This window comes from Gymnodraco acuticeps, unplaced genomic scaffold (assembly GCF_902827175.1).
Source record: "Gymnodraco acuticeps unplaced genomic scaffold, fGymAcu1.1, whole genome shotgun sequence".
NCBI lineage: Eukaryota > Metazoa > Chordata > Actinopteri > Perciformes > Bathydraconidae > Gymnodraco > Gymnodraco acuticeps.
In genome coordinates, this window is record NW_022990673.1 from 1296294 (window position 1) to 1322141 (window position 25848).

At 41.6% G+C, this 25848-nt stretch overlaps 3 protein-coding genes across 6 annotated transcripts in view; all 3 read left to right on the forward strand.

Moving 5' to 3' along the window:
- The window catches only part of suco (SUN domain containing ossification factor), a 44317-nt gene extending 40882 nt beyond the window's left edge, over positions 1 to 3435 (forward strand). For all 4 annotated transcript variants that reach the window (XM_034229765.1, XM_034229766.1, XM_034229767.1 and 1 more), the window contains one exon: positions 288 to 3435. In XM_034229765.1, coding sequence (XP_034085656.1) covers positions 288 to 830 — 543 coding nt within the window. In that variant the 3' untranslated portion in view covers positions 831 to 3435. The remainder of the gene's footprint in view (positions 1 to 287) is intronic.
- Positions 3436 to 4387: 952 nt separating this feature from the next.
- On the forward strand, positions 4388 to 11222 carry mysm1 (Myb-like, SWIRM and MPN domains 1). The gene is made up of 20 exons (XM_034229769.1): positions 4388 to 4523; positions 4725 to 4797; positions 4892 to 4962; positions 5536 to 5610; positions 5694 to 5778; positions 6315 to 6413; positions 6633 to 7164; positions 7264 to 7489; positions 7566 to 7696; positions 7783 to 7886; positions 7986 to 8063; positions 8252 to 8334; positions 8430 to 8484; positions 8571 to 8621; positions 8878 to 8952; positions 9060 to 9248; positions 9764 to 9896; positions 10176 to 10281; positions 10430 to 10487; positions 10598 to 11222. The coding sequence occupies exons 1-20, from the start codon at positions 4468 to 4470 to the stop codon at positions 10952 to 10954; spliced, it is 2637 nt and encodes an 878-aa protein (XP_034085660.1). The 5' UTR covers positions 4388 to 4467; the 3' UTR covers positions 10955 to 11222.
- Positions 11223 to 14057: 2835 nt separating this feature from the next.
- oma1 (OMA1 zinc metallopeptidase) lies at positions 14058 to 25616 on the forward strand. Its single transcript, XM_034229692.1, has 8 exons — positions 14058 to 14413; positions 15503 to 15731; positions 16244 to 16417; positions 16577 to 16684; positions 18167 to 18295; positions 18434 to 18508; positions 21633 to 21782; positions 24067 to 25616. The coding sequence occupies exons 1-8, from the start codon at positions 14058 to 14060 to the stop codon at positions 24409 to 24411; spliced, it is 1566 nt and encodes a 521-aa protein (XP_034085583.1). The 3' UTR covers positions 24412 to 25616.
- The last annotated feature ends 232 nt before the right edge of the window (positions 25617 to 25848 follow it).

Genomic DNA, 25848 nt, shown 5'->3' on the forward strand with positions numbered 1-25848 from the left:
CTCCAGCAGTGCAACATGAATATATAGAACAAATAAAACGGATCAAATAGTGCAACAGTACAGCTTTGGGATAATTTATAAATACATTGTTTAGATAAGAAGCTTTGATACTTGGTTCCTCCAAACCCTAGATTCAATCTTTCCCTATGGAACTTCCCCACCCATCTTTGTGTGACCGTAGTGTTCAGCACAGTAGTGGTTAATATGGCGTGACAATATTTGATGTATCTTTGCTTTATCTAAATGTTTTTTCATAATGTCTTCCTGTTTTATGCTTTTCCTTGCAGAAAAAGCGCTGCAAGTCAAAGTCTTTGGACAAGGTTGACATTCTGAAGCTGGCCGACCCCTGTGCTCCTCTCACAAACGGGGCTCTGAACTGCAACGGCTTCCAACCTTGCCCCCCTTCCCCCCCTCCTCCTCCACCACCACCCCCTCCTCCTCTTCCTTCTCTTCCACCACCTCCTTCTTCCTCTGCGGAGGAGGCGTCGTTACTGCCCACCTGCACCTCCTCAGAGACCAGCAGCTGCAGCTCGTCCACCCACTCTGAGGAGTCCTACACGAGCCGCCTCCCCCCCCCCTCCCCCATCCGCTCCTCCACAGACCTGTGCAATGGACACAGCCTGCCTTTCTCCCTCCAGCAGTGTCCCACCAAGTCCCGGCAGGACAAGCGCTCGATGAAGAGGAGGAAGTCGCGGCAGATGGAGCTGCAGTTCCCTGCCCTGCGTGGGGGGGGCGTGGGTTCTCTGCCCAGCCTGCAGCAGCTCATGAAGGGAAACAAGGAGATCAGTGTCGGGACCATCGGGGTGACAGCAATCACCGGACATGTCTGAAAGCCCACACTTTAACACAACTTTCTACTCACAACACACACTATGTGGTGGCAGATCTATGAGGAGATGAGGCACTGATTGCATCCCAAAGAACCACATTTCCCATGAGCACCCAGGTGCACCGTGGAACTGAAATGGCTGTGGCAGCAGAAGCTCCACAGCAACCAGTCCTTATCCACTCCTGTCAAAGAGCTGTTTACGGTTATGTGCCTTTTATATCTGTTCTAGACATTTTAAAGCTAAAAATATTAAATGTAAAGAATTGTGGATGCGGACGAGAGAGAAACTGCGGTGGGGAGGGAAACATTTAATCAAGTCAAATCTATTGAAGTGTGTTCAAGGTGTTTTCTCTTCTTGATAAGCACATTGTCCCTTGACAGTTGAGCACTAGTAAGCTTTTATCCCCACAAAGTGAGGAGGCCTCAGCTCTACGTTCCTTCACCCCCGGGGGCATCAAGAAGTATTGGGCTTCTCTTTTGGATGAATTGTGTCGGCGTGGCAGACGTGGGGAGCACGACAAACTACTTCTCTCCTTTCATTGCCATCATTTAATCCATTCTGTCTCTGTATTGCATCCTCACATGACTGCAGGTGTGTGTTATGGGGCCCGAGTGTTTCAGCTCTGCTCCTCTTCCTCTGTCTCCGTCAGTCTGTTCCAAACCAACCATCAGAGCTGAATGAAGAACATCACGTTACCTGTCTGAATGTGTTAGTCCTCTCAGTTTAGTGTCCTGTTTAACCTCAAATTGCAAATACAATCCCAGCAGTCTGTAGGTCCTACTAGGTCACGAATAGATGTTTCCTACTCAGTCAGTTTGGGCTGGGCCCGAAACGCTTGCACATACACCCATTACAGAGAAATTGCAATAATACAGAAAAATGTGACTGTGAGGAATGTAAAGTGAAGAACAGGCTAGAGGCAAGCCATGGTGTTCGATTTTCTTTTTCTTCGTATATAACTGAGCCATGCTCCTCTTTTATCGTTGCTGGTGTGGTTGGTTTGAATTATTCACATTACCAGTATGTAGACACGAATTTCCTGTTTTCGAGTACAATGTACTTTAGGAGCACATTGGGCTGCAGAGCTGAATGTTTACACACACACACACACACACACACACACACACACACACACCTCCTACTGGGAGTCCGAAAGACCAGTTTTATTTATGTATTTATTTATTTATTTAAATGACTACAGATGTTTTTAACCTAACTTGCATGTCTCCCGATCCTGCAGTGTCAAATGAGTTGATCCTCGTGAGTATGTTACAGAAATATGACGGTGAAATGCCCTCAACAACAGCACTGACACATGGCCATGGTAGATGGCTAAACCACGGACAGTTTTATTTTTCCTTTACATTTTATCTTCGGCTCTGACATTATGGCCGCCACTTGTTCTGTTTACCTCGGCCTGAATGATCCGATGGGATAGCAGTCACATGTCCTGCAGCAGATAACAGGATCCTTTAGTATTGATTTACACAACTGCAGGCTTTTTAGGATCGTCACACTGCTGGTTTTGTATTTGCTAAGAGCTGCTGGGTAGATGGAAGTGAGTGTAAATTATTTGTCTTTCTTCTGTGTGCTTGTTTTAGCATTTTTGTTGGATCGCTATCCAAACGATTTTAACTCGCCCCGTTTATGATTTCATGACTGACCTGCGCTAAGACTCAGATATTAATATGTGAGAAGGGGTATTCTGTTTTTAATAATAAAATATATTTTGTATTATATGTATGCAGTATGTCTCTGACTGGCACTGTGTGGTTGGTCTTGTGAACATAATGACCGAGACAGAGATTTTTCATCTTACTCCATCAAAAGACACCATTACCTCTGCTTCTACAGCTCCTTTGTCTTTACATATCTTTACCCACCAACGTCACCTCTGACCTCCATTGCACGACTTTCCGTAACTGTGAACAAAAGTTGAATATGCCTGCATTTATTAACCACTCTAACATGTTCTCATTAGGAGCTAAAAGTGCTTATCGCTCTTCACGCCTGCTTTCCCGACTAGCTAATTGTTTTTATTGTGCATCTTCACTCATTGTACGCTCTAGTTTTTTAATCACTTGTCATTGCTCTTTGACTTCGGTTTTGCCCCACCTTGAATGATATTTGTGGTTTGTGAGGAGAAGATTATGAATAAAGGGAACGCAGCAAAGCTGGTTAAATTAGGAACACTATAATTGTGATTCTGTATGTTCCACAAACCAAGCAAATCATGAGGGTTTTTTTTACCCTTTTTGAATGTGTATGATCTTACGTTTGTGTGTGTAAACCCGTATGCATGTGAGAATTATTTGTTGATCTCATGTGTGTCTGTGCTGTGAGAAACTACTTTGAATTTACTTACCCCGAAACCTAGCGAATAGGGAGAATGTCCTCGGAGAGAAGTTCTAGGAGCTCAGTGTGCACTTTGTATAACTCCTCATGCCTTTTTGTTTTTCTACCTTAAGCGTCACGTGCTATCTTCTCTCTCTGATTACTCTGAAGCGCTGCAGAGTATTTTTGGAGCAACAGTGAGTTACTACAAAACTGTAGTGCCATTAGAAACTGTGAATTTCTAAATAAAACCTTTTTTTGTTGTCTTTCACTTTGTTGTTGTTTTTTATTATGGATGAAGAGAGACTGACGCTCACTACCTAAGTAATGTAGGATGCTTTGAAACTGACAGTTGGAGAATAATTCACATGAATGTGAAAACCTCACCTGCTTGGCTTATAAAAACAACACGTACTTGGGCTTTTTTTTCCTTGTTAAGTGTTAAACAGCAGTCAACGTTTGGGCATTAAAATCCAGCAGGGCAGTTTGGGTCGGTCTTAAACCATCATCATGCACTATGCAGCTACATTAGTTGATGGTAAAGATACATAATTGTACATAAACACTATGATGAGGACATTTCTATTTTTGACCGAGACTCTTGTTGACTTTCAAAAAGAAAAGTTAATGTTACATTAGACTAGCGCCTTTAGGACAAATAACTTAACACCAACCGACAAAAGTAACTTCTTTGATGACTTGTTTTTCAAAAGGGTTGATCTATTGACAAGAGATCAAGAAGAACAGGAGCACATTGTGCAATTCAATAATAGTCTCAATGTTAATCATTACGTAATTACTTTCAATAACATGTATATGTTTAACATATGGCAATTTTTAAATGTATTGAACTTTTTCTTGATGGCTGCTGTATACCACAAATACAACAGCATTCCACATGTTGTCAGTTCTGTTTTCGTAAGGCGCTTACATTTGACCAACTGTAAAATTCTGAAAATAAGAGCATTTTATTTTCATTGAATATGTTTTGAGAAAAGAGAAGAAATAATATTTTTGGAGCCCAAATGATTGTGGCAGTCAACTTTTTCAGTTTAAGAAGTAAAATGTGTCATGTTAATAAAAGATAATTCAAATTAGATTACATTTTTGTAATGAAAAGCAGTAGCCTACCTTGCTTAAAATAGTCATATAATCTTTATTCAGTAATTTACTTTATTTCAAAGTAATCCGACGCAACCATGACAATAGGATTAAACCTCCCACCACCAGGGTTCACTGTGAGCGGAGCTGAGCGCTGTCTTCTTTCCGCCCTCTCCTCTCATGTTTACGTTTATCCACCAAGATGGAGGACGAGGTGGATGTTGACATCGAAGGAGACGAGTTTGATAGCAGTATTAGGTGAGAATATTTCCTATTTCTGTTTATTTAACATTCATGCAGTGTGTTAGTCTTGTGTGGTTTAGTGCGCACTAGTTACGGGGACCTGGTGGTTGTTTTCAGTCCTCAGTGAAGGCTATAGCTGCGGCTCTTGTGAGTCAGGTGGATGATATCTGTCTCTTCAGTCCGTGTTACTGTTGTCTCCTTGTGTTTGTGTTGCAGTGAACTGGGTGGAGGAGGTTTAGTCCAGGAGAAGTTCATACAGTCTGCGTGGAAGAGCAGCGCAGGGATACTGGTATGAGTTCGCGGAGCTAACAGCTAGTCCTTCAGCTCTTGTGTGATGCTTCTTGTGTTGACTGTGTGTGTGTCTCTGTCTCTGTGTTGTGCAGCCATGGGAGCTGGACAACTCCATCAGCGCAGAGAACAGGGAGGTGATAGAGAGGATGCTGCTGGAGGAACAGTATCCTTTCACTGGCCTCGAATGCATCTCATAACACTGGGAGGGATGTTGTCATACTGGCTGCATAATGAACAGTCTTAAGTGGCTATACTGCAGATCTGAGAGTTGCCAATCAGCAATGGTAGGGGTTCATGCTAGTGCAAAGGACAGGCCATGGATTTTCAAAAAGAAAGGCAGTGGTCACAAGCAGGAGGGGGGTATTACTGAGTTACTAAATTCAAATATCAATCATGTTTTTCCACAATCACAGACTCCCCCTTTATAATTGTCTTGACCAGATTATGAAGTGTCTTATTCCTTTCTGTTTAGATATTTTTTAATTTAATAAAACTCCTTCACAGATGCATCTAACTACCGAAATGTGAACATTTTCAATTACAAAGATTAATGATGAATCATTTAATATAACATAATTTTTAGAGCGTTTTAAAGAAGTACATTTATTAAACAATTTCTTAGTAAAGATTTTTCTAATTGATACATTGGGTGACATTAATGTGTTTTTCTGTTCCCCGTCGTTGTACTGTTTTTATAATACATTTTGAATATATTGGTCCTGAACCAAACATTTAGATACTACCTGACAGGTGAGGGGACTCCTAACCAGATTTGGGAAGGTGATGTTAACCACAATGCCGAAGTGAAGAAGTAAGTAAACCCTTTCTCCAGCATTCACATGAGCAGATTGCACCTCGTGGATTAAATCACACTTTCTCCTGTCTTATGTTCAGGTCTCCAGCTAAGACCTCGTCCTCGGCCTCAGGCTCCTCTTCTCGTTGGTCCAAAGAGGAGAAAGACCTGTTTGAGGAAGGACTGGTAAGCTTACCTGTTAATAAATTGTTGTAAAGGTTAATTAATAGGTATGTAACGTATTACTTTTTAGTGTATTTTTAAAGATACTAGGTCGCTAAGGTGTGTTTTTCACCAAATAACAATCAAGTATGTGCTATATGTGCAATATATATATGCCGTTAATAACTGTGTAATTTATACCTGGCTGCTAAATCCTTAGAACCGTTACAAGGTGTTTTTTTTGTATTTTGTAAATTGTGTAACTTTGTTAAATACCATCAAAACTATGTGCTATATGTGCAATATATACATGATTATATACATATGCCATTAATAACTGTGTAATATATACCTGGCTGCTAAATCCTAAGAACTGTTACAGGATTTGTATTTTAATATTTGATATTTATTTTTTTATTATATTTTTTATTATATCATAACTTAGTACTTTTTCACATACATATGTAACATTAAGCTGTCTGTGGCTCTTTCCTGCTGTAATGATGCAAATGTCCCCTCTGTGGGACTAATAAAGGTATTCTGATTCTGATTTTCTGCAGACTCAGTTTGGTAGGAGGTGGACTAAGATTTCCAAGTTGGTTGGAAGTCGTTCCATTCTTCAGGTCAAGAGTTATGCCAGACAGTATTTCAAACACAAGGTGAGATTTCGCTTTCTACCTTTGTTTGTCTGCTACCTCCGCAACACTCGGCACACTCACACATTTCAGTTAGTTAATACTCGCCTAATTGTAGGTTTATGCTACTTATAATAACTTTGTTTTCCTCATTATTTCAATTATTTCACAAGCAGAACACATTCCTCAGGAAGGCTTGGTAAATAAGAATGAGGAATAAACATCATCTGCATTTATTTTCAGGTTAAATCAGAACCCAGAGCTGCAGCTCCCTCTGCTGGTCCTTCAGCGCCTCTACAACCACCTCAGCCCACTTCCAGTCATGCATCCATGCTTACAAACACTGTCCGCATAGAGAGGCTTTCTGATGAAGAGGATGAGGAGGTGGACATCACTGATGACCTGAGTGAGGACGGAGATGCTAAGCCGCAGGTTGTGATCAAAACTGAGATCTGTGAGCCGGAGCAGCCTCAGAGCTCTGAGATCCAGAAAGATTCAGAGGAGCAGAATCATCTGACTGAGACAAGGGACCAGCCCAGCCCCCGCTCACTGTCTCCACAAAGCCCTCAACTCTCCCCCTCTTCCTCAGAGAAGACTAGTGTTACTGGGATAGATGAGAAAGACAATGAAAGAGAATATCTCCAGCCAGAAAACGTCCAGGCAGCAGCTCAGACAGACTTGGAGCAAATGACTGATGAAATCAAGGGCCAGAGCTCCCAGTCTAAAAACTCAGCAAAGTGGGATCAACTGGAAGAGGCCTGTGGTGATGGAACAGGTACGATTAAAACCTGCTGTTTTTATGTAGATCTACCACATCATGATATCACCAAGTTCTTTGCTTGTGAAGTAACACTGTGTTCGTTTATACTCCCAGATTCTGCTGATAAGACCGAGCAGAGTCCAACTGATGAAGATCAGGAGGTGGAAGAGTACGAGGAAGAGGAAGAGGAAGAGCTTAAGGTGCCTGAGCAGGAAGTAGAGTTGGAGATGGACACCATTACCGAGGATGAGAAACAAGCTATCCCAGAGTTCTTTGAGGGAAGAGCATCCAAGACCCCCGAAAGATATCTTAAGATTCGAAACTACATCCTGGATCAATGGTAAAACTGCATAGTAATGTGGGAATTTGTTCCCAACTGTAGAGAATAAGATGTTAATAATTGTTTTGTTCACCAGGTTAAAGATCAGGCCCAAGTACCTGAACAAGACGTCGGTCCGCCCTGGACTGAAGAACTGCGGAGATGTAAACTGCATCGGGAGAATACACACCTACCTGGAGCTCATCGGAGCTATCAACTTCAACTGCGGTAACCTCACTGATACGCCATTCTTCTCTTATTCAAAAACAAATCTTGCTTCTGTTTCATTTGGAGCTGTGCCTCTTCTCTCACAGAGCAAGCGGTGTATAATCGCCCGAGGGTGTTGGACCGCTCCAAGCATAAGGAGGGCAAAGATGTGCTGGAGGCCTACCAGATTGCCCAGAGGCTGCAGAGCATGGTAGGTACCCATATTTTCCCATGATGCACCCAACATCAAGAACCTAAAATATGAGTTTGTTGGACTTTGTGCTAATGGCTGGGGGGCTTCACGTTTTAGCGGACCAGGAAGCGCCGTGTGCGGGACGTATTAGGAAACTGGTGTGACTCTAAGGATTTGGAGGGGCAGACGTATGAGGTTTGGACACACACACACACACACACACACACACACACACACACACACACACACACACACACACACACACACACACACACACACACACACACACACACACACACACACACTGCAGTTGTACAGCAGATTATTGATAACTAATTTGCTTTAGTATTTCATTGTAACTGTGTTGGTGGCTTTTTTAACAGCATCTCAGTGCCGGGGAGCTCGCTCTGCGGAGAGAAGAGATGAAGAAGCACCCCAAACCCTGCAAGATCCCCAGATTCAAAGGGTGAGCTCGATGAGTCCATGTGCTGAATGTTTGAAAGGCTTGTAATTATATATTTATATTTCTGTAACTATAATTGGTTTCCCTCCTTTCTCTAGGTCTTTTGATCCGTTCCAGTTGATTCCCTGCAGGTATTTTGGAGAGGATGTACAGGTAAGTGGCCAGCATTTATCTGTTATGTGACGTGTATGCTCTATAGATTTGTAATTATTTAAAGCCCTTCTTTGCTGTTCCCCCAGGAACCATTCCAGGTTATTGTGTGTGCCGAAACCCTTCTCATAATGGACATGGTATGCTATACACACAACCACACATGCTGAATGTATTTTCCATTGGATATCACAATTACATGTTATTTAGCTTGACGTTTCTTCAGTATGCTGCATGCAACATGAACTGTTAACTGTTTAAGAACGTAGCCCTATAAAATCGTTATTGTTTTGTTATTTAACATTCTGAAACAACTCGATTTGTTATTCTGTATTTTATTTATTATACTGTATTGTATTCTAATGTTTCAAAAATCCAATGTGTCATGATTGTCAGCATGCCCACGTGTCTCGAGGGGAAGTCATTGGCCTGCTAGGTGGAATTTTCAATGAGGAAGACAGAGTATTAAAGGTAGGAAAATGTGATAAAAGTGCAAAACAATGAGAAGTGAGATCTTAAATTACTATTCAGTATTTGGAAATGTGTTTTTAGTAATAGAGGATTCTGTGTCTTTGCAGATCTGTGCAGCGGAGCCATGCAACAGTGTGAGTACAGGTTTGCAGTGTGAGATGGACCCGGTGTCTCAGACTCAGGCCTGTGACGTGCTGTCCAACCTTGGCTTCAGTGTGGTGGGCTGGTACCACTCACATCCCACCTTCCACCCCAACCCTTCAGTACGGGACATCACCACACAGGACCAGTTCCAGGTAAAAATAATGGATGAGAGAATATGGAGTTTAACCCTGATTACACTTCTATGATGATGGGATCACAAGTGGAGAGCGATAAATATATGTGTAAACTACTACATAGACATATTGTGATCACTCAGACCTGTGCATCACAACTTGAATGTATCTCAGTCTAAGTTATGTTTGGTTCTCAAAGCTGGCATTATCCACTATCTAAATTATCAAAAGATTTTAAAAAGCACATAGAGACGTTTAGGAATACACAAAGGATTAAAGAGTGTCTGTATTCTTTTGTTTTGTTTGGATGTGCCTTCCCCTGAATAAAATAAACTGCAATTGGTCTTAGCCAAAATAAATGAAATACATGTCTTTTTGCATTTTGAGCTGTTAAGTGAGATCCAATCAGAAGTGGTCACTCGAGATGCGTTCTATACCAGGAATGAACTGACTACATGTGATCAAATCACCCAGGAGGCATGTTATTGCCAGGTGTTAATGTGATCTGATTCCCTTTGTCCTGATTGTTACAGAGTTATTTCTCGCGTGGCGGTGCCCCCTTCATCGGGATGATCGTGAGCCCATATGACCCAGCCAACCCCTCCCCCCACTCCCAAACGACATGCTTGTTGGTGAAAGAGAGCCAGGAGCCTTCAGGCCCACAGAGTACGTTCAACACACACACACACACACACACACACACACACACACACACACACACACACACACACACACACACACACACACACACACACACACACACACACACACACACACACACACACACACACACACACACACACACACAAGAAGACATGATTCAGAACTTCAAAACAGTTAAGATCAAGAGGCTTTGAAATCAAGCTGACAATGTAGGTCAGTATTTTCAGCACACAGTGGCGCAGTTTATCCTCTGGCTGAGTATATCTCTCTGTTCCTCCCTAGAGCTGCCCTACAGATTCGACTTCCTGTCATCACAAGACATTCCAAACTGGGAACAAACATGGAGGAGAGCTCAGTGGATCATCCATAAATACAGTCAAACACCATGGTGAGTGAGAAACAAAACAGTTGTGTTTATCCTGACACGCGTTTGTGTAATGCTGATCCTGTGTTTGTGTGATTTAGAACACACTCTTCAAAACTTCTTAAAGCTTAATATTGAAATAAATAAACTGTTTTTTTTTCACTCTGGGTAGGAGTGTGAAGATGGACAGATGTTTCCGGAAAGACTCCACTCTCACCTTTCTGGAGAAGGTTTGTCCAGGCTACCTGCTTTTCTCACATCTTAGTAGCTAATGGCTTTATTCTCTGATTGTAGCTTATGTCATTTTACTTGACCTCTTCCATCCATCACCTCCCCTCAGATGCTGTCGTCTCTGGCCAGGTACCTGGAGCCCCTGCCAGATGAGGAGGGAGACCCCTTCCTCACCCGGATCCAGGCCCTCTTCCAGTCTGACTTTATTTCCAAGCAGCAACCGCCTGACCAGGAAGAGGGGGAATCTTTAAATATCTCATCCAGACCAGTGGACTCTGATGACTTTGCTTTTGATCAGCTGATCAGTGAGGATAGACCTCCCGAGGGAGGAAGAGGCTCTGATCCAGAGTCTGGCAGAGCTTCAGACAGCAGTGTTCAGACCACAGACACATCCTCAGAGATGAATAGCAGCACAGTGTTACATCTGGGCTCTGTGCTGTCATCTGAACATGACTATTTACTGTGAGGGACAACATATCATAATCTGACTGTACTTGTACGTAATACAGTATTAAACAAAGTATAAACATGTATGTAAATATGATAAGGTTTTGTATCAGTATTATCATTTAGTTTTCTAACTATTTTATGTTTTTAGTGAAGTAATTTAGTCAAAACTAAATAGAGAGAGAAGTAGAAAGAGAGGAGATTGGGTTATTGAATGAAAATCATTTCACATTCTCAGTTCTGCAGGTTCCTTTTTAAACTGGAAAATAAAATCTATTTTCACATTTGGTTGTCTTGTCACTTGTTCCTGTATTATCTGAAAAACAAAAACTATTATATAGTCTTAAAAGCGGGAACGTATCAATGTTTCTCTTACAGTAGACTACTTTTACAGTTTGTAGAAAACATTACAACACCAGCCGAAAGGAAATCTTTTAAAAATAAATGGGTGGGCTGAATATAGGCAAGGCAAGTTTATAGCACCTTTCAGCACACGGCAATTCAAAGTGCTTTACAAATTAAAATAAAAGACATTTAAGAATAAATACAGCAGAAACACATTATACAATGGCATTTAAAAACAGGCATTACAAAGCAAAGATAATAAAAATAAACACAACACGTATAGAATAGATGAATAAAAGCCATACTGCAGTGTGAATATAAACAGCTCACTCAAATACAGCGGCAAAAATATAGGTTTTAAGTCTGGATTTAAAAGTATTAAGAGTCGCAGTGGACCTGCAGAATTCAGGGAGGTTGTTCCAGATAGTCGTGGCATAATAGCTAAACGCTGCTTCTCCATGTTTAGTTCTTACTCTTGGAACAGAGAGCAGACCCGTCCCAGAGGACCTGAGACTCCTGGATGGTTCATAGTTGTGCAGGAGATCGTTAATATAATTTGGTCCTAAACCATTCAGTGCTTTAAAAACCAGCAGCAGTACTTTAAAATCAATTATTTGACAGACTGGAAGCCAGTGTAAAGACTTCAGAATTGGACTGATGTGATCCACTTTCTTAGTGTCAGTGAGGACTCGAGCAGCAGCGTTCTGAATCAGCTGCAGCTTTCTAATAGATTTTTTAGTGAGACCTGTGAAGACACCATTACAGTAGTCGAGTCTACTGAAGATAAAAGCATGGACAAGCTTTTCCAAATCCTGCTGTGACATTAGTCTTTTAATCCTAGATATGTTCTTCAGGTGATAGTATGCAGACCTAATAACCGTTGTAATGTGACTGTTAAAATTCATGTCAGAGTCCATCACTACACCTAGATTTCTTGCTTTATTTGTTGTTTTGAATAACTTTTATTAGTTCCTCCTTTGCTCCAAAAACAATAATCTCAGTTTTATTTTTGTTAAATTGGAGAAAGTTCCTACTCATCCAGTCATTGATGTGCTCAATGCACAGTGTTGTAATTGGAGAATAGTCTCCTGGTGAAATTGTTATATACATTTGGGTGTCATCTGCAGCTATGATAACTTGGGTCGTTGTTTTTCATTATTTGAGCCAGTGGTAGCATATAGATATTAAAAAGCAGAGGTCCTAAAATGGAGCCTTGAGGAACCCTGCATGTCATATTTGTCAACGCTGATGTGTAGTTGCTAGAGACAACGTTTTTTCTGTCCTTTAAGTAGGATTCAAACCAATTTAGAACTGTTGCCGAAAGTCCCACCCAGTTTTCCAGTCGGTCTAGCAATATGTTGTGGTCAACAGTATCAAATGCAGCGCTGAAATCTAATAATACTAACACTGAGATTCAGCCACTGTCTCTGTTTAGGTGGATGTCATTGAAGACTTTAACAAGAGCAGTCTCAGTGCTGTGGTGTGGAGGAAAGCCTGACTGGAACACATCAGAACCGTTATTTTTGAGTCCTGAGTCCTGGATTTCAAGTCGTGGCTGAACCTGTCATTGTGGTCCTGCCTGACTTTCATCATACTACTTCCCTGATCCTGCTCCCACAGGATTGTTGACATCCTCGTGGATTCATCTTCTTATTATAGACACATGCATTTCCAAACATTCGGTCTATATGCTGTAAATGTATTCTCTTTTCAATTTACACACGGCATCTATTGCATGTCTGTCCGTCCTGGGAGAGGGATCCCTCCTCTGTTGCTCTCCCTGAGGTTTCTCCCATTTCCCCCTTTAAACTGTGGGGTTTTTCCTTTTTTTGAAGTTTTTCCTTGTACGATGCGATGTCTAAGGACAGAGGGTGTCGTATTGTCATACTGATATTCTGTACAAACTGTGAAGTCCACTGAGACAAATGTAACATTTGTGATATTGGGCTATATAAATAAACATGGATTGATAGATTATTTAAAAGCATGAAATGACTCAGCTGTTGAAAAACAACTTTTTCAATCATTTTGCATAAAAATGGGAGGTTTGATATTGGCCTATAATTATTCATTACGGATGCGTCTAGATTATGCTTTTTTAAGACTGGTTTAATTACTGCAGTTTTCAGGGCCTGTGGAAATACACCCGAGTGGAGAGGCTTGTTTACTATGTGAAGTAGATCTGAGGCATTGCAATGAAAAATGAAGAAGAGCCTTCTTCTTCTCTAATCAACAGATAGAAAATAAATAAATAAAATACATACGAAATACCACGAATTCATACACACAATACAGGCTTGTATTGTGTGCCCGGAACCTTTATTCGTGGACTTGTTTCTAGGGGGAATCATTTTGGAAGCAGGAGCGTCAACTGCCAAAACAACCAAAGTTAACGTCCAGTATACTGAGGTTTTCGCGTCGCATGGAGTCTTACATTTTTAAACTTGACGTGGAACAGTTTTATAATTAAACATACTGTTAGTATAGATGCAAATAAATAAGCATAAGGCTGTCGGTTAGCGGGTACAAGGTGACTTGTCGGTAGCGTCCATCGGTATCAAGGACATTGACAGCTTGGAACAATTGTTCGATATGATATTAAAGAAGCTAAGTAAAATAACATAACAAAGTAACGTGGACGTCCTACGATAGACATTCATACATCAAGATGAGGAAGTCCAGCCCTCTCGGACAATAGGTGTTGGCATCATCCGTAGTTTCAAAAGACCTGACTGCTGTTTGCTTATACGTGGAGTGTTTATTTACCAGTAAGGACGATGGTTTTACTTTATGTTAATATCTTAAGGAGCAGTCGTTTCTGTTCTCTGTCTGCACATCTGACAAGAAACTACAAACAAGCTGGACTTCATGTGAAGAAGGCACCCTTCTCTTCTCAGATCAGCTGTTATAGAACAACAAACTCTGTTCACCTCAGATCCCCTCAGACAGCACCGCATCTCTTACTCTGTAGCAATGGGAGGAGAGCGTGTTTCCAGATTACTCCCAGCCCCACCTCACCCCTGCTCTCAGGACCCCACTTCCACACCTCTGCCCCTGTGAGGGCCCTGCCTGCTCCTCTGCTGTGGCTGCTGCTCAAACCTCTACAGAAGATCGCAGCTGTAATCCTGGGCAGGTAGGAGACACTCTGGAGCTGGTTATATACATTTAAATTAAGACGTGTTCATTGCTCTGAGCCACACTCTAGTTTTATTATATGTAATGTATAATGTGTTTATGTATAATGAACTGTTTTACCAACAGTTGTATCAATAGATTATTTAAATAACAAATCAATTACTCTAGAATGTGTTGTGCATATGTTGGGACTTTTTAGTCTTTTGCAATTTTACTTTCTATACCCCCCTGGTTTTAATTTGTTTACTTTACCTTTACTGCTTTCAAACTAATACTTGGAGTCATTTATGTTTACTGATGGCATGTCATTATTGTTTGGCTATCTTTTTTTCTTGCAGTATTATTTTGGACACTTGGTCGCTTCCATAAGATGTAAAGGGTTACATATAGAGTTGGGGGCCTTTGAAGCAGGAATAGAAGGCACATGTATAGGCATACAGCACATACAGTTTTCAGCAGACCACAGAAACGCACTACAACTTGCAGATTGGGAGTATCTGTACGGTCCATGTTGTAACTGCCTCAAGTAACAACTAAACAGCAAATATTGCAGTGACTAGTTATGGAATTTGGTCTGGAATGGAAAGAAGGTTTTTGAAAGATTGCCTGAAAAAAGAGTGCCTTCTTCTTCTCTAATCAACACTGAAGTGGCCTGACTATAATAGTTTCATTTGGCACACATAAAAAAACACTATCAGCAAAGCATCATTCATTTCTTTGGTTTTATTTTGGGTCAGAGATCTGAATTTGGACACATCATCATGGAACTCCCCGCAATACAGAGAGTTGCTTTGTTTAGTAACTATTCCAAAAAGTCCTGGCCTACTTGTCTACTTAAATATTTTACGGCTTCCTCTGGAAAGGCGCACAAAATGATGTCAACATTTTATGTTGTCAACATATATTATGCATGTTTTGAAGCTACTTTGAGATATCAGTGTTTCTTATCTGCTTAATTCCAAACATTTAAATTCTTCAGAAATGACAGGACCTAAAATGATCCTTTTAGTTGAATTGTTTACCACTTTTGGGCAGTATATGATTTTAAAGACTGTCAGCTACATAAACAGTTTTCACCTCTGTGTAGGAGTATCAGGAAGTGGTGGGTGGCTCTACCACCAAACCGCCGGCAGCTCATGCGCGAATGGGTTCGTCATCGCCGCTGGCATCTGATATCTGGAGCAGGCGTTGCTATGGTGATTTTAGCCCTCCTTCTCCTTACCCACCTGAACGAGTCCCCGGTGACGGGTCGGACCCGCCTCCTGGTGTTCAGCCGAGAGAAATACATGGAGCTGGCAGCTCTGACTTCAGAGGCGGTGAGAGAATGAGGGAGGGGGATAACATATGTGTGATTAGCACGGTGATTATGTCCCAACCTTTACTGTCAAACAAACCCCCACAGCCCTTTTAAATGAGCTCAAGTACCCCTTCATCACCTCTACCGGTCAACTTCACCTGTCATATTAATCATTATACATTACTGTTTTATTCAATTATACTGTCTTTGTGGGCCTCTGTATAGCTCACAGGTTAGAGCTGGTTCCCCATGAACTGAGGGTCAGGTCACTCTCCAATAAAGGCTAAACTTGCCCAAAAATCTTAAAAATAATAAATTGCTTCCAATGTTAAAAACATGGAAGTTTCAACTATTTAATTATTTTAGCAAATATGTTAATCATACTTTTAGTAATTATAAGCTTTAATAATTGCGTTTAGCTATTACAACCATCTAGCTGTTACTTTTAGCTACATGTTTCAATTTCTCTGCTCGCTTGCTAAAAGTTTTGTGTGTGTGTGTGCGTTGCGTGTGTTTTCGTGCTTGCTTTAGTACATGGAGGAGTTTGCAGAGCTGTTGGTTCCTGTCACTGACCCCCGTCACCAGGTGGTGGAGCGGCTGGTGCAGCATCTGGCAGAAAGAAACAAGGACATCCCTGAAGTGTCTGATGTCTCCTGGAGTGTCCATGTGGTGCAGAGTCCTAACGTCAACGCCTTCGTCCTCCCGGTCAGTAAGAGAGAGACAGCTGTGGAATTACAGATTTCTATGTCTTTGTGTCATATTATCATTACCAACCTCCATTAAGGTCATTGGTAAGTTCTTTTTTTGTACATCTGTAGAGAATTTAATCACAAAATGACTTGGATTGTTCTTTCCTTTATGTAGGACGGGAAAGTGTTCATGTTTACGGGGATGCTGGAGACTGTGGCTGACGTTCACCAGCTCACCGTTGTCCTGGGACATGAGATGGCTCATGCTGTTTTGGGGCACTCTGTAAGTAAACAACCCTCTACAGACTGCATGTGATTGTGGCATAGATTTTTTTAAGGGTGGGTCATTTTGGTCTTAGTCAACTTCGATTTATTTAGTTGATTAGTACATTTTTGTCATACTCTGTAAAGCACTTTGGGCTGCGTCAAGCATGAAAGGTGCTATATAAATAAAGTGTATTATTATTCTTTAAAACACTTTTTCTCGTGCTGAATAACATGTTGTCAAGAAAGGACCATGTCTCTGGTAAACACAAGTCTTTAAGTCCAGCATTTGCGTGATTATCTGATGAGAAACTCAGTTCTACAGATTTGTCGAATACATCTACTTAGCCATTAGTCGAAAAAAGTACTCATAGAATTTGAATTTCGTTATAAGTGCGTCTCAGCCATAGACAGGAAATCATACCATATTTTATTAATTTATCTATAACGAATTTTCTCATTATGATCTTTCACTCATTCAATGCATGCTGCAGATGTATGAGGGAGCCAAACCATTGAAATGGCACACAAAGACACAGCACTACTGAGATTGATGCAGAAACATGGAAACCTTTAGTGCTGTGTACAAGAACATTACATTACATTACATTTAGCTGACGCTTTTATCCAAAGCGACTTACAATTACCAATCACAGGGACATTCTCCCTGGAGTAACTAAGGACCAAGGGCACACTAGTGGTGGTGTTCCTGGCGGGATTTGAACTCACAACCTTCCGATCTTCAGCCCACCTCACTATCCATTGGACCACCACTATCCCTATATCATATCTGCAGTGTGAAGTAGTCTGACATTGAGAGGTGTAGTTGATAGCATCAGACCTTGCTGTGCATAACAATGAGTAATTGAAAAAACGTGGTGCAAATACTGTTCAAGAACCAAGTGATTTAAAAGCCCTTTGTAAACAGAGTAGATGCTACAGCTGGAAGCCTTTTGTTGCATCAGCCGGTGATAAAGACTCCCTGACAATCACCCCCAAATGCTTACTAATCCTCTCTGCGCCATGACGACCAAAGTCCTGTGGACCCAGGGCATTGTGGGGCTTTATTAATTCTCCACAGACTACTGTTTTTTACTCTGGCTACCAAAGCCCATTCGTCTTGTTCTGAAAAAATGTCTAATGAAGTTGTGGGTATTGCAAGACTTTAAACGTCCTCTGAGGAAATGCTTGAAGGAGATTTTAATTAGATGAAGGGAATGAGCATCGATGGGCTGGGTATTACCCAGTAGATGTGCTCTATTGGATTGGCTGTTAAAACCTCTAAATCTGTAACAACGTAAAAGTTCCAGTGAAATAGATGAGAACAATCAATATGTTCCAGCTGCCTTGTTCACCTCTCAAAAACTTTTACCTTTTAGTTTTTCCTCCCTATCCTATTCTCTTCTCTTTGTTACCCCAATCCTCACTTGCTACATTCCTGTCATGTCCCCCTGTCATCCCCCTCCCCTCTGCCCCCCTCCCCTCTGCCCCCCTCCCCTAGGCAGAACAGGCCAGTCTGTCTCATGTCGTGGACCTGCTGTCTTTTATACTGCTGACAGCCATCTGGGCCGTGTGTCCTCGAGACAGCCTGGCTGTGCTGGGACACTGGGTACAGGAGAAGCTCTCCCAGGTGAGACCTAGTCCGTTTTTATTAATAATGTTGAAAAACAGCAACACTTTCACCTGAACATTAGAGCCCTGAAATAGGTTTCGATAAGGAAAAGAAGTTGGAACACCCTCATACATACATGATTTGTCTCTCCCTCAGTTGATGTTCAGCCGTCCCTACAGTAGGAAACTGGAGGCTGAGGCCGATCAAGTCGGATTACAGTTGGCTGCGAAGGTATGAATCATCTACGATGTGTTACTGATAGAAGTACACTTCACAGATTTTGCCCAACATGTTTAGTTCATAAACAGTGTTCCACAGCCATAGAAAACTGTGAATGTGTGATGTAAAGTGTGTAGTTTCTAGGGCTGTCCCGAATACAATTTTTCGGGCTCCGGATATTCGGTAGTAATCAGCAGCGAATATTCGAATATTCGGTGCGGAGAGATTTTTTGTTTTTTTTAATAAACATTTTTTTTTTCAGAAATGTTTCATAACACGCTCCGAGACACCTGACAACACGCTGTTAAGCAGAAGCGCAGAAAGAGCATACTATTACGATTTATATTTATTTATTGTCTCAGTACTCGCATACATTAAAACTAAATGTGTCCTCTGCATTTAACCCAGCCGCAGTGCAGCGCCCGGGGACCAAATCTGGTTCCAAATTCCGTCTATAACGTTTTACAACCTGAAGATACAAAATACATATTTCTGTTATAACAACAATACTTTTAATAACATAGCCGTAACAGTAGGCCTAACAGGGTAATACTTGTTACCGATACAGTAAACAGTATTTAAATAAATGAAGAACGAAAAATAAATGTTTGTTTGTTTGTAGCCTTTATTTAACCAGGTGAAGCCCCTTGAGATCAAAAGATCTCTTTTTCAAGGGTGACCTGCAGGACATTAGTTACACATGTAACATAAAAACAACAGAACAACAATAAGGATGACAAACAACATAATGTGCAGGGTACAGTTTACAAACTCTATTTACAGAGACAGGTACCATGAGTCTCAAACAGCATGTCACCCAGCTGAGTTTTAAAATGATGCAGGGGAACCAAAGTGCTCAGTTTTAAACATGTTTGCAGACTGTTCCAATTTAGTGGAGCTGCACAACTAAAAGCTTTCTTCCCTAAGACAGTCCTAGCACTTGGCACATTTAATAAAACAACATCATGAGATCTCAGGCAATATGTACTTTCAATTCGTCGAGAGATCAGAGAGCAGATATAAAAAGGTAGTTTACCCAACATGGCTTTGTAAATGAACATGTACCAATGACTGAGCCTCCGTACAGTTAGTGAAGGCAGACCTGCCTTGGCATACAGGGTACAGTGATGAGTAAGTGCTTTATAGTTAGTAACAAATCTCAGGGCACTGTGATAGGCGGCATCTAACTTTTCCAGGCAATGGGCAGGTGCATTCATATAGATCAAATCACCATAGTCCAGCACAGGTAAAAAGGTCACAGTGACTAGCCTTTTCCTGTCTTCAAATGAGAAACAGGACTTGTTTCTGAAAAAGAAACCTAGTCTAACCCTCAGCTTTTTAAGCAGGTTATTGACATGAAGTTTAAAAGTAAGACAATCATCAAGCCAGATACCTAGGTATTTATAACTGGTAACCACTTCAAGTACTTGTCCTTGCATAGTAACAATATCCAAAACAGGCTCTGGTATCTTTTTAGCTTTAGAAAAGAGCATTACCTTGGTTTTTTCAACATTTAAAAGAAGCTTAAGCTCAGTGAGCTGAGTCTGAATAATGTTAAAAACAGCCTGTAATTTAACACCAGCCTCCTTAATGGAGGGACCTGCACAGTACATCACGGTATCATCCGCATAAAAATGTAAAGTAGCTTCATCCACATTTTCACCTAAACTGTTGATATATATGGAGAATAAAAGTGGACCTAAAACAGAACCTTGAGGAACACCATTAGCAATGTTTAACCACTCAGAAGACAGCCCATCAAAGTGAACACATTGGGACCTTTCAGAGAGGTAGTTCACAAACCAATCCACTGCATGGCTGGATATGCCAATACTGAGTAGCCTCTGCTTTAAAATGCGATGATCAACAGTGTCAAACGCTTTGGAAAGGTCAATAAACAGAGCTGCACAACTCTGCTTATTATCCAAAATACTAGTAATGTCATTCACCACTTTCATTGTCGCAGTGATGGTGCTGTATCTCTTTCTGAATCCTGACTGATGTTTAGACAGGATATCATTTATACATAAAAACTCCTTTACTTGGTCACTCACAAGTCGTTCGAGCACCTTAGCCAGAACTGACAATTTGGAGATTGGCCTAAAGTTATTTAAAATAGTTGCCTCCCCTCCTTTTAGTAAAGGCAAGACATAAGTAAATAAATGAACGAACTGTATGCCAATAATTGCCTTAGCCCCAGATGTTCCCACATTGCTGCTATTATTTTCACTATTCGGATAACATTGAAAAACTAATATAAAAAAACAATTCGGTTGCTTGCTTGCAACTATTTTCCAAGCAAAGCAAGTGCACGATTTTATCATGTGTAACGTTACTGTTTAAACGGCGGATAAAGCAGCTTCATCATGGCAACTTGACAACAGCTAAGCTAAGCTAGGCTAGTACTTACAGCAGCCAGTTTCTTGTCGCATATTTGGCACACTGCCTTCTTCTTACCGTCGTCCAATTTAAAATGGTCCCACACAGCTGAAGTCTTCGGCATTTTGTGTTCAGGTGTGTGAAACGAGGTGAAGCGTGCCGTTTGCGTTCGTGACTGTGAGTGAACGCGATGTCAGGAGCACAGGCTGAGATTGTATATATTTCCGCATTTTAACAGTGCAATTCAAAAGTATAAATATAGTATAAGAATATGGCAATTCGCCTTTATTGATAGCATACATTTAGGGGAAAAAACAAAAAAAATTGAACAAAAAACGAATATCCGAATAATGAAATTAAAACCCGAATAGTTGGCCAACGAACGAATATTCGAATAGTCGAATATTCGGGTACATCCCTAAAAACAGAATGAAACTACTAGTTTCATTCTGTTTTCTGTCTGAATCCCCTCTTTTTTGGCCCCTTTGAGTCGATTTGAGCGATTTTAGTCATTTTAACTCTGGTTCTGGGACAGTTTACATTCTTGTGTTTTAAGTATGTTTTTAGATTGATTTCAGTCTGGTCTGCTTTTTTGTCAGTAGCTGTTGCTGTCAATCCTTGTAATCGGTCTACTGGCCACTAGGGGGCAATGTTGTCAAACTAAACCAAACTCAGATGATTGGTTGGTAAGGGTTTTCATCTCAGTACTACACAGTAATGCCAGTGTGTGTGTGTGTTTTTCCTGTCTCCTCCCCAGGCGTGTGCAGATGTGCGAGCAGGACCCGTATTCTGGCAGCAAATGGAAATCAGGGACCAGCTGACAGGAGAGACCACCGTGCCCGAGTGGATGTCCACACACCCCTCTCACAGGAACAGAGTCACTCAGCTGGACCGCCTCGTACCACAGGTACAGACACACACAGTACTGATTCCTGGATCAGTTCAAAGAACAGCATGGGACGTTTCTTTCAAAACTAAACTACATAAGTAAACACATTCCTGCTGCTCTAAACCATGTGTTTGTCTAATGTAAAAGTCTCTTTGATCCGTGTTTTAGGACAGAGCCCGACACCTGTCTTTTGTTTAGGAGAAACGGTGCAGCTTTAGGAGCTGTTGCAAGGAGTCTTAATGGAACTAATGAAGCATCTGGAGAGATGTATAACCACCGGCAGACATGTGGCGAGGAGGGCAGGCAGAGAGAAGGAAGGGACTCAGGAAGGAGAGGAAAAGATGCAAGGTTTTAGGAAGACAGGAAAAAACATTTTGCCACACAGGGGCAGGGATGCCTGATTAGTTAAATGTCTGTGAGGCTTCGAGTTCAGGAACTGAAAGAAAGCAGCCCCTCGGAAGCAGCTCGATCTCACACACTGTGCAGGCACTGTGGCAAGACAATCAATGGTGTCCTAAGGCTAGAAGGAAATCAACAAGCAGTTAAGGCAGCAACTTGTATGGAGAGCGCCAGCATCCACAATCATTACGTTTCACGTTTCACCGAGTTAGTGTGTGTGTCTGAGGCAGAGAGAGAGAAAGATAAGGACAGATTAACAGTGTATTAGGCACAGGTTAGGAATATTTAACCTTGAGTGTGAGTAGGACTGTTGGTACACTGTCAAATGCTCCAAGCATGAAAGATGAACAGATGGGTAAATCACTAATTGTCCATCAGGTGCCAGTATTGTGTGTGTGTGTGTGTGTGGTGTGTGTGTGTGTGTGTGTGTGTGGTGTGTGTGTGTGTGGTGTGTGTGTGTGTGTGTGTGTGTGTGTGTGTGTGTGTGTGTGTGTGTGTGTGTGTGGTGTGTGTGTGTGTGTGTGTGTGTGTGTGTGTGTGTGTGTGTGTGTGTGTGTGTGTGTGTGTGTGTGTGTGTGTGTGTGTGTGTGTGTGTGTGTGTGTGTGTGTGTGTGTGTGTGTGTGTGTGTGTGTGTGTGTGTGTGTGTTATATGTGTGTTATTTGTTTGCATCATATAATATCCCTGTGTGTTAGATTGACCTCTAGCAACAGTCTCTGTCGAGGCCAGTCTGCAGCCACAGGCAGTGAAGTGAGGAAGACTATTGTTTGGGGATTCATTGGCCTCCAGTGTGTGTGTGTGTGTGCGTGTGTGTTCTGTGAGGAAACTCTCCGGTTTATACCCTCCTCACACCCATCATTTCGATCCAGCATGGCAGCACATATGAGCCAGTTAACAGTGGAGCTCATTCGGCTGAAAGTGGTGCATAATGTGATGTTTTCAACCTTGCGAGAGGTGACAGCATCAAGCTACTTAACCCGACTCCTCTGAGGGCACTCTGCCTCCACTAGTGCGCTCATCATCCTTGAGCAAAGCGCATTAAGTTGCCTGGTAGCATGAGAGGGAGAGCCTGTTGAGTGGGAAGCCAAGTGCACGTATATATGAGTCTTGTAGGTGATTTAAGTGAGAGATTAATGAGTTTCGTGTGTGTGTGAGACGGACAAAGAGAATGTCTCTAACTGCTGGGAAGTGCTAGGTTTGTTCCTTCCAGCACTGCTTATCCAACCTGTACCTGTTTGAAGAATAAAGATTGAATCTTTAGCCATATAGCCATGCTAGCAGTTTGCCTCTTGGGATAGCAATATCAATCTGTTGGTTCACCATTTTGGCCAGACTGGAAGGATTTAAATGAATAGTTATTTTCCTCTAGTGCCATCATAAGGTTTGAGAGTTCAGTTTGCCCAATAGATTGATCTGACAATATACCTGCACAACTAATGACATTCCCATCCTCCTTAGCTGTAGTTTATGTTAATTGCAAACTAGCAAATGATAGCCAGGCAACATGTAAACTAAGATGTGTTAGCATTTAGCCCAGGGTACAGCAGTGCTTTATAACGGCCTCACGGAGCTGCTACAGTGGAACGGATATTCTTTAGTTTTATCACGGTTTATTTGTTGTGTTTGTTTGTCTTTCCTTCATTTCAGTTCACAGCCGCTCTTTGATGAAATATCTCCCTATCACAAATGTAAAAGAAGAAGTTACTGATTCCTTGTTCTACTACACTTCAAACAAAAACAACAAATGACTCAACACAACCCAAACAAACACATTAATCATAGACCTGTCATATCCATCTTTGTACTTGTTGTTAATGAACTTCTTGTCTGAAGTTATGACAAGTCAGTACATACAGAGTACAGAGCATGGTTTAATACTTTGTCTTCCCTCTGTCTCTGTCCAGGCTCTGGAGCTGAGGGAGAGCTGCGTCTGCCCTGCTCTACCTGCTATAGACCCTCGCGTCGTCTTCACCAAAAGTGTCCGTGTGATGCTGGAGGCCGCTAAGAACCAGGGGAGAGGAGGGCCAGAAGGGGCACGCAAGCCCCCCCTGCCCCGCAGCCCAGCCTCACTCCTCACTGGACTGCCTGCTGCTCTACTTGCCCAAAATGACCTCTATCCTTCCCCAAATTTAGATCGAGAAATGAAAGGCCAAGTCTCATTCATAGCATCAGAGTCAGCGGTAACAGCCTCTGTCCCCGCTCCTTCTGAGGGAGAAGGATCCCAGTCTATGGGGCAGAGCACCAGCTGACAGGGGTGTTAAATAGTCCCACAATTGTAGTTGTCAAAGACTTTTTGAATGTGTGAATGAGTGAGTGATTGGTTGGTTTGTATATTGGTGAGCTAGCATAATCATCTTAATAATGGTCTATTCAATTTCATTGACCTTGTTTTCATAAGTGTTAAACGGGGTAAAGCTTCCACCTTTGATCAGGGGAACCCAAGGTTTGTCTTTTTCTCGGCACTAAAGACTCCTATATTTTGCTAGAACTATGGAGGCTGGACGTGGGTTTGGATCTGGGTAAAGAAGTAGCTTTGGAGAAGAAATGGTGGAAAAACCCGTAAAATATAAAACATTATATTAAAAGAGTTCAAGCCCCCTCCGAACTCTATTGCAACACCCTGCTGACTGTGCTTTAAAGCATTGTATTCATAACTAGTGACTACAAAGAGGCCACATTAATTAGATGACCTCTCAATGCAGAATGAATCTTAGTAAAGCTCCCATACATTGCCAGATTAATATGTGCATTATTCATTGACACATGGCAACAGATGAGAGTAAGCACTTTGTGTGCATGTCGGAGGCTCCGTCCATGGCAGGCAGAGGACATCTACATTCTAATTATGACTGCTGCATTATCATGCCACACACACACACACGGCACTTTATGTATTCTCTACCCTGAGGGACTTAATGGTGTAAATGTATGCCGTGTTGTTTGCAGGTTTTAAAACATAGCCTTTTGCACAGGAATGCCAATATCTAGCGTCAAGCTTTGTGAAATCTTTCATGGGATTTTGTAAATTCCTATTTAACAAGTCAGGTTGACTGAGAAAACATCCTTATTTACAACAACAGCCTGCGGGAGCAGTTGCACAATGAAGAGGGGAGAACAGTAATGGTTCATATCTCTGTACAGGAACAAAGTAGCACACTGTGTTAAACTGTGAAATCAAAAGTACTGCTGTGTTTTCATATGGGATATGTTGTAATATTTGTGCCATGCATTTTAGGTTTAGGGTCTGTATCAGCTTACAAACCAAAAGGGAGCACTTCAGTTGTGTGCTGTGGAAGCTTTGTCTAACTGCATCAGGGTTGGTCGATAATAAAGGCTGTGTCTATATTAGAATAAGTGGTCAGTGATAGGGTTTACACAAAAATGTGAAATGAAATGCCACAGGGACGTGCTCTGTTTGCAAGTGGCAGACAAACAATAAAAACTTGAAAAAATGCTTTTTGGTGGGGTTTTTTCACTGCAAGATCCTGTGAAACTCAAGCTCAAATATGTTAATGTTTGAGCAGCAATAAATAAGGATCATGGCAACACAATGTAAAATGTACTGTGTATGTTTGAATGTGCGATAGTTAGAGGAAATAATCAGCCTGTGTCATTGCATAAAACTTTGCAACAGGGTTTAAAGTTCCCTTATAATTGTTTCAGTGTTTGTATGAATGTGATGATGT